The following is an 8,948-nucleotide window of genomic DNA, read 5'->3' as shown; positions in this document are numbered from 1 at the left end:
ACAAGTTAAGGATCACCATGTTATTACAATATCATATACCGAACACGGCTCTCACGATATCTCCTCGTCGCAATTAGCCGCGCGCGGATTTCGCGTGCGGCAACTGTCGTCCCAAGAGAGCCGTCTATATATCGGAAAAAAGATGGACCGAGAAGGATCCCTCCCGTACATACATAATATCCCAGTTTCATCCCGGAGCTGCCTAATAATAATAAGTGTATATATACATCCTCTACAGATATCGAGCGCAAGAGAATGTTTTTCATAGCCCCTCCGACAGCAGTCCTGATGCACAGTATACACACGCACAAAGAGCGGTGAGATCGCACGTGCGCGTGCCTTCGCGCGTGAGTATACAGTATATGCGCATCATCATCATCATCATCGTCGTCGCAAGGGTGCGTCGCTGATGCGAGCGCGTGGGAGCGCTCGATTTATGGGAATGCGACGATCGGCCGGTGGTTCGATGTAGGGGGTGGTTCTGCCTGCGCTGGGATCGTGCGAATTGTTTTTCAGTACATTATCTTAGCATACTCGTCGGCGTTTGGATATAGAGCGACGTTGACGTGATGGGGTGCGGTAGGATGCTACGGATTAATTTAAAGGAAAATTATCGGTATAATAGTACTGGTGAACTTCTTAAAAAGTAACTTAAAAACCCACTCGCAGCTATTATTACTCAATGAAATTGCACAAAAGCCAGCAGCACCTATAATGCACAGCGGACGATTCCCGAGAAAAAGCTCGCATATGCACCGAAAGCTGACCCAGTATGCGCGCCGCGACTATAAAGTATGAAAATCCGCTCGGCCCACTACGCCGCGGCTGTTCTTCCGGGCGCATTCTCTCTCTCCCTCTCTCTCTCTCTCTCTCTCTCTCTCTCGTGTGGCTGCACTATAAACGTAAAGCATATCCCTGGATGGGGACAATCAAGCCGATTGATCGCGAGCCACTTCGCTGATAATCTTCGGCTGTATTTATAGAGGCCCCGGCCGTCGTTGGCGTGCGACGATTCTCCGCCGGAGCTTATGGAGAAACCTTGACTTTCCGAAACGCTTATAACACGTCAGGTCTATCTGGACATTCCATCGCGAGATCCGAGAATGCAGTAGCGGTGCCGTATATACGCGACTCGACGTATATGGTATACGCGTGTGTACACAGGAATGGCTTGCGGGAAAGCTCCATTAGCATATACTGTGTACTCAGGCCCGAGCTCTCTCTCTCTCTCTCTCTCTCTCTCTCTCTCTCTCTCAGTCTTTTTTTTGTCGCTTCTGCGCTCGGCTCGCTTATCGGTAATGGAAAAAGCAGCGAGCAGAGAGAGAGAGAGAGAGAGAGAGAGAGAGAGATATGATGTAATTCGATGCAGTGTGTCTGTCTGACAATCGGTCGGCCTATATCGATTAGTCGAAAAAAAATATAAAGAACGACAACTTTTTCCCTCTTCGTCGTCGTCGACAATAAACCGCGTGGACAAATTACAAAGCGAACAGGCGCCAATTACGCTTTCCCGCATAAAGCTCGCGTCGCTCGGGTTTAATAGAAATTTCAAGGCGATAAAATCTCGCGAGCTCTTTCTCTCGCTTTAATACGTAGCCAGGCTAATGAATTCTGCTAAGCGAAATTATTATGCGGCTCGTTTCCCCCTATACACTCTCTCTCTCTCTCTCTCTCTCTCTCTCTCTCTCTCTCTCTCTCTCTCTCTCTCTCTCTCTCTCTCTCTCTCTCTCTCTCTCTCTCTCTCTCTCTCTCTCTCTCTCTCTCTCTCTCTCTCCCCCCCTTTGCCCCGGACTTCTTTTCCCTCTCGCGAGAAAAGACTAATCTCGCTGCGCGACAATTACACTATACACACTATATATACATATACGTGTATGCGCGCGACACGAAAATGGAAAACTATACTCGGTATTTAAACGCGAGCGCGCGCGTTATACGTCTGTAATTACAAGTGCGGCGGGCGCGAGAGATTTCTCTTGCCCCCCGCGCCCGCATATTCGCGATATGATAATCAAAGAGCGAGGCATATATAGCCGGCAATCGCGAAGGTGAATTTTCCGAGGGTGAAGAAAAAAAGTGCAGCTAGGGATTATATTATGGAAATTCGATTCTGCGGAAGGTCGAGAGCTGCAGAGCGCGCGCACGAGAATACGCGTGTCGCTCGGCCCTTTCGATGACTTTTAATGAGCCGCTTGATATACGTGTGTACGCCCGTGTTCGGATAATTGACTCGGTGTATACGTTGCGCATATTTTTCTTCTCGATATATATATATATATATATATATATATATATATATAAATTACATTATCGAGGCCCTTTCATCGCTCTCGCGGAGTGCAGCTATTTCGAGGTCGCTCCGCGACGGTTATTTAAAATTACGAAGCCCGAGAGTGGAGGGAGGAATTTATGCATGACGTTTTATTGATTAATGAGACGCCATTAAGTTTTTATCACTGCACACACACACTGCGGCCGACGACAATAATTTGCATACAAAGATAACAGCCGCGCGCGGCTATAAGCTGCGCAAGCTCGTTGGACGAAATAATTTTATTACAGCTCTCGGAAAATAGGAGGCGCTAATTGTGAGAAAAAAAATAAGATTGCGGAACTAGCAGCTGCACTTGAAATAAGTCACCGCGACGCTCAAATTTCCGGACGTCCTCTCTCTTCGCACTGAGCGCGCGCGCGCGCGGCCACGTCCGGGTGCCCCACTCCCGGCACTTGTTGCATGCGCGCTTTCCCGTCCCTCCTCGGATTTCGAGGGCACTCTCTCGACGCCCATCACGCGAAAGCTCCCCCAAAGCTCGAGCTCTACATATCGACCGTCCGCTGCGCGCTATATGCGCGCTGTTGCGCATCGCAGGCACGTGAAAGCTCGTCCTCGCGTGATGCGAGCTTTATACTTGCCGCGCAGCGTCGCTTAATTCGATCGTCGCTCTCGAGTCGTACTCGTCGGAATTTTATAATGAGGAGAACTTCGCGTCTCTCTCGAGTTATACATACACTATAGAAAGTCGTGCAATTAAAACAGGCCTGTACAAAGCGCGCGCGTATAACGAAGATATTGCACAAAGCGCCGGCAGATTCTTAGGAAAGACGCGCCGCGGGAGCGCGCATATTAAATGCCTGGACTAACTAGCCGAGCTACGTGATGAGAGATTCCGGTGCGCCTGATTGCCGGGGAGCGATGCCTCTCGACAGCCGCGCGAACGATCGTGCGCGCCTGTCATTAGCCAACGGCGGCGGTCCCTCGAGTTCATTCCAAAGCTATTACATTGGCGCGCGGCTCGACAGATCCGCGGCGTGCGGGGCATATATGTTGCGATTTTTCCTCGAGTTCATTCATTCGTTATACCTATGTATACATCAGGTATGTGTACAAACTTTATCATTGCGGCTAGGTTCAGGCAGTTGGAAAATCATGACGGGATGACGCAATGGCCTCTCGATTAAAATTGTAACGATCTCTCCGCGGGGACGAGGATTAAATTCTAACGTATCGACAGTATAACCTCTCAGAGCTGAAGAGCGACGATGTCTCATCTCCGAATGTCCACGCTCGACGACGGGAATAACGGCGAGAAGCGAGTTCCACGCAGGTTCAGCAGGAGAGTCGTCGACGTCCTGCTGCTCAACGTCTACGCGAGCGAGAGTCACCTGTGCGACGCTGATAAACTGCAGCTTTCTGCGGAGAGGTATATCGATTCTATGTCTTGTGTTTACGTGGTTTACGTGGCTCCATCGACGAGTGTTTCGAGGTTATATTTCCGCAGCGTGAACAGAGCTTTCGCGAGCTTGAGGAAAGTCTTTTCCAAATCCGAAAGCTCGACCGCGTTTTCGCTGGACGATGAGTGCGCGTCGGAGTCGCCGGTGCAGGCCGTCGTCGAGATTAAAACGTCGCGTTCGGCTCTGCTGTCCAAGTACCTCGAGGACTACCGGCTGATGAGCGAAAATTCACTGTGCAAAAGGATGATGAAGATCGCACGCATCCGGCCTATAATATTCGCCGCGGGTCAAAGTTGGCCAATCGCTCGGGACGCGTCGGAGAGCCCGCACGGATCGGATTTCGAAGAAATAACCGACTTGCTTGAGAAATTGAAGGTCTACCTGTCGCGCCGATGCCGGAGGTAAGCGGCGATCCGACGCGATGTGAGCTTGCAAAAACGAGATTTTCGTTTCGCTGAAAGGCTGGAGATGCGACCCGGAGGGCAGAGCTCGATCAGCACGCAAACCTCGTCGCCCAGCCCCTGCGACAAGGGGATTCAGTGCTCGAAGAGAACCGAGTTCCTCAAAGTCTCCCCGAATCTGAAGTTCTTCTCGCGGTCGTCTCTCGTGATGAACGTCGAGTCCGAGGAGAAGTGCTCGGCGGAGAAGCAAAGGCGGAACTCGTCGACGTCCCTCGAGTACGTGGCCAGCTACAGGCCGGAGTTTCCCCGGAGGCTGCGGAGCTTCTCTTCCTCGGCGATATCCGGACCGCGAGCTTCGCCCCAGAGGACGAGAGCTTCCAGACGACGAGTCTCGGATCGACTGAAGGACAGCATCAGACAGACGGCGAACGAGTTCCTGCGCTACTCGAACTTCGTCGAGGACGACCTGGTCTCGATTCGCCGGCACAGGAACAAGTCCCGCCACGACGACGTGCTCGCCATGAAGAAGGTCTTGCTGGAGGACTACATAACCGAGGTGAAGGAGATCATCCACTCGGAGTCGCGCAGAGTCGAGGAGGAGCGGGAGGCTCGGATCCTCGAGAGCGTCAAGAGCCGCATGGACCGGGACCTTCCGACGACGCGGAGAGACAGCTGGTGCTCGCTAGAGGACAACCGTCGCCGGCGCGGACTGTCCCCGTGCACCTCCTACGAGTCGGCTCGCTGCTGCCTCGGCGAGGGCGACCGACTGCTGAGCTGCGAGGCTCTGGTGCTGTGCGCCGGCTGCAGCCTCAGGGCGAGGAAGAGGATCGCGAGGGTCAACAGCTGCGCCTCGTGTGGGGAGGAGAAAGGTGTGATCGCATCGTCGATTCGCGCCGCGTGTACCTACAATACTTATAGCGTATAATGTGTTCGCAGTCACGAAATCCAGTCGCTCGGTCGACTCGGGCGTCCAGCTGGACTGTCCCTCGTCGGGGGACACAGGACGGGAGGACGACACCAAGGCGGAAAACAACGACGAGCTTCTCTGCCAGAGGGTGGAAAACGCCGTGAGGAAGTTCACCGAGGAGCTGATTCTCTGCGAGAGACGGGCGCGCCATCGATCGAGGTCCGCGCGCAGGGGACTGCTGCTGCGACACAGGCGCAGGGTAGGTTCTCATACTTATCGCAGGCGACCCCGGGCTTCGCATATCAGATCGACGATACGATTATTATTCAATTTCACTAATTAACAACCGCATACACTCGCGAGTCATCTCCGACGAGTTGATCGCGCGAATGATGTAACGTTCTCGCAGTCGCGCACAGCATCGCCGACGACGACGACGCCGGATCAAAGCAGCAGCGCCGGCCTCAATTACCCGAGGAATTCGAGCGACGACGAGGAGGAGAACATCACCGGGATATCCACGCCGTCCCTCATCTCACTGTCGGACAGATCGGACTCGGAGGAGCTACCTTCTTGATTTAATTGTTAATTTCGTTACATATAAATTGTGTTTTGCTGTGTTTCAAATTAATGACGACGTTTCACTGAGTACACAATCCATATACTCGCCAAGTTTACATCGCCAAAGAAGCAATTATACAAGCTGTAGTATAACACGGCGAGGACCCCCGCAGGTCGAGCGCGACAAAAGGAGCTCGCACCTGACCGGCCAACTCGCTCCGTGCTACTGTTATAATTGAGGTATGCCGATGTTCCAGTCCCGCGGGGCCGACCGCATCATTAGAGAACTGGATGCTTCCTCTCCCGCGTCTTTCTATATATACATTTCCCTCTGCGGTTTCCTCCGACGCGGCTCTTTTATACGCGCTGCAGCCCTTGAAATGTTTAGGCTAGTTAAAGGCGCAGCTGTTTTTATTCTTCTGATTCGCTTAGAATTTCCCGTCTGCTTGGACCTGCAGCAGCAGTCCCTTGAACGTGAGCGCGCGCGCACGGACCGTCTTCGAGTATATAACGTGGACATGTGCGGAGGGAATAATAGTGGAAAAAAAGAATAAGAAACGAGAGCACACTCGGACGGAAACGTGCGGTATATGGACGGGGAGAAGCTCGTATGATCAAAGTAAATGTTTGCCCCGCGTCTTTGCGAGAGGGAGGAAAGCGCTGCGAGGATTTCACCGCGAGTGCTTTTGAATTGACCGTTTCCAGCCGATGTGTGTGTGTGTGTGTGTGTATATGTGTGTAATACACAAGTGACTTTCCTTCTTTTTTTTTAAGCATAATATTTTGAAAAAAAAATTATCCCAATGACGAGATATCAACGACAGCCCCGACGGATAACCTCGCGGCGAGCGGAGATTTTAGTCCCGCAAGGAAGATAAAGAAAGAGCGTCAAAGGAATTAGATATGTGCAGCAGAGCAGCTCTTGGCGCTTATATACTAGTATATATAAGGTGATTTGCCGGGGCTCATCTCGTCGATCCCTCGGCGCTCATGAATGGCCCGAGCCGCGTGCGCAGCCAGTAATTACGAGTCTCTCTCTCTCTCTCTCTCTCTCTCTCTCTCTTATACATATATATATATATATATATATATAAAAGTAAAATACAGCCCCTTGTATCCATTTTTGCGATCTACACGGCTAATATGCTGAGCTTTCGCCCGGCGCGCCTTTCATCGATGATTCGCGCCCTCAATGCGCGCGCGCGCGCGCGGATCGGATTTGAGAGGGTCGAGTATTAGGCTTATACACATTGAGATGTGCAGCAGTACGCCCGGCGCGGCAGCTTAGTTACCCGGTTGCTCGAGGCTCGTGATTACCGAGAATTTCGAATCTCGATTAAACTTTGAGTGGATTTCCCGCTCGTGTGTGTACATTATGCGATTTTTCTACACACAGGTCGAAATTCTTCGACCCCGTGGCATTCGCCCATTACCGAAGGAGATCATCATCGTCGTCGCAGCTAGGAGTTCCCATCCGCCCCCGCAGCGAAACGATCGAATTCCACACGGCCATTCGTCATGCACCGCGCGGGGAAAGCGGCCGCTATATCCCGAAATAATTTATCGACGTCACGATCGAAGCTGCGCACTCTGCGCGCTCGGATAATCCCATATAAAAATATTTCGCCTGCAGCCACGCACGAGGCTCTGAAAGTTCGCGAAAATGTATACACGCGCGGAAAATCGGGAGGAGGAGCTTCGGAGAAGCGACTCGGGAGGATATAAACTCGAATCCCGCGAGAGTGCAATCCTCTCGTGTCGCTCGGAAGCTTTTACAGTTATTGTGTGTAGCTAGACGTGTACATGCGGATATGTTGAAGTATATAGGATACGTGTGTAGCTGGACGAACGCGGCGGTCAGAGCCGCGGCGATTGTTTGTCCGTCGCGATAAAAGCTGTCGCTTGTGTTTGTCCGCACTTCCCTCGAATATCGGCTCGAGAGATTTTCTCTCTCTCTCTCTCTCTCTCTCTCTCTCTCTCGAATTTTTCGCCTCGACTCGAGCTGATTGCTACTGCTCGAGAGAACTCGAGGAAAGCTTGATGATGCGAGTGGGCATTTTCGAATCGCGCGATTTTTCGCGTAATAGATAAGTTTGAAAATCCACTTTTGGCATACTCGACGCTCAACGTACAGGAACAAACGCGTATAAACGACTTCGACAAGTTGTACACATGCTGCTCGAAACAATCGCTCCGTTTAGGCTCCTTCGTTTTACTTTTGCTCCGCAGGCATCGCCCCTCGTACGTGAAATTCTAATATTCTATATAGATCGAACTCGCGCCTTCTTCCCATACACCCTGGCAATCTCTCCATACTCCCAGCAGCAGCGCAACAAGTAAAAAAAAATTCGACGCCGGTCGGACTCCATATTATGACAACGCTGCAGGCGTGTATACCTATGTAGAGCTCCGAAATTCAGCTCGGGAAGTGCTGGAAAATTCCATTTTAGCCCGTCGAAATAGCAAAGCGAAGGCGACAAAGTTCGAGAGGAAATTGAAAAATTGCTCCTCTCTCGCGAGCTCGCTGAGACTTTATACCTATATAATGCAGCATCTAGCGCGCGTCTACGGGATATTCCCACAGGAGAGCAGAAGGACTCGCTCTATCTCTCTCGCATGCGGGGCTAAGTGGATTCCCGGCGACGGGCTTTGTGTCGCAGCAGCGCCTCTTCTTCTTCTTCGGCTCGTCGCGCCTCGCCGAAGATTGAATTCCGAGCTGGCCGCTATCTCTCGGGCTGTGCGATCACTCGGCTAATCGATCTCGCGCAATCTATTATAAGCAGGCCAAAGACTCGCGTGTGCGGGTGGGCTCACGCGCGAAATCCTTATGATAATTTTGGGATTTCGATTTTTCCGGATAACATCAAAGTCCCATCGGCTGCTATACTATGCGCTACTGGATCGAGAGGAATCGCTCGCGCGAGTCAAATCCGCCGGCGGATATGCGTCGCTCTCCTTTTATCCCGGGGTCCGTACAAAGCTTCCGCGAAGATTACGTACGGCCGGGCTGGCTTCTTTTCTGTCGCGTACGCGCGCGTTATATATATATATATATATATATATATATAGGCGAGAGGGGCTCGAGCACGCTGATGCAGTGCACCCCGGTAACGACGCGAGGAGTAAGTAATATCCGGACAATGCAGCTCAGGATTTTTATCTGCTTTATCCCCGATACCTTACGCGCGCGATTGTGGATTATCAGTGTCCTCGAGAGGGAGAGAGGATTTCTGCAGTGTCGGGAATTTTCATTTCTAGCATTGTTGTTTTTTAATCGAATCTTTTTCGTTCTAAGACTATTATAATTTTTCGGGCGAAGGATACGTTTGAGATAACAGAAGAGCCATTGG

At 51.5% G+C, this 8,948-nt stretch overlaps 1 protein-coding gene across 2 annotated transcripts; it reads left to right on the top strand.

The window, feature by feature from the left end:
• Window positions 1-3,162: 3,162 nt before the first annotated feature.
• On the top strand, window positions 3,163-5,668 carry LOC103316481. 2 transcript variants are annotated; one of them, XM_008210229.2, is made up of 6 exons: window positions 3,163-3,373; window positions 3,510-3,698; window positions 3,777-4,130; window positions 4,191-4,999; window positions 5,067-5,296; window positions 5,447-5,668. In XM_008210229.2, the coding sequence occupies exons 2-6, from the start codon at window positions 3,538-3,540 to the stop codon at window positions 5,612-5,614; spliced, it is 1,722 nt and encodes a 573-aa protein (XP_008208451.1). In that variant the 5' UTR covers window positions 3,163-3,373; window positions 3,510-3,537; the 3' UTR covers window positions 5,615-5,668. The 2 variants fall into 2 exon arrangements, with proteins under 2 accessions (XP_008208451.1, XP_031784664.1); XM_031928804.1 differs by lacking the exon at window positions 3,163-3,373 and having other exon boundaries at window positions 3,388-3,698.
• The last annotated feature ends 3,280 nt before the right edge of the window (window positions 5,669-8,948 follow it).

Source organism: Nasonia vitripennis, chromosome 4 (assembly GCF_009193385.2).
Source record: "Nasonia vitripennis strain AsymCx chromosome 4, Nvit_psr_1.1, whole genome shotgun sequence".
NCBI lineage: Eukaryota > Metazoa > Arthropoda > Insecta > Hymenoptera > Pteromalidae > Nasonia > Nasonia vitripennis.
The sequence above is the reverse complement of the archived record's forward strand: the minus strand, read 5'-3'. Positions and strand labels throughout refer to the sequence as shown.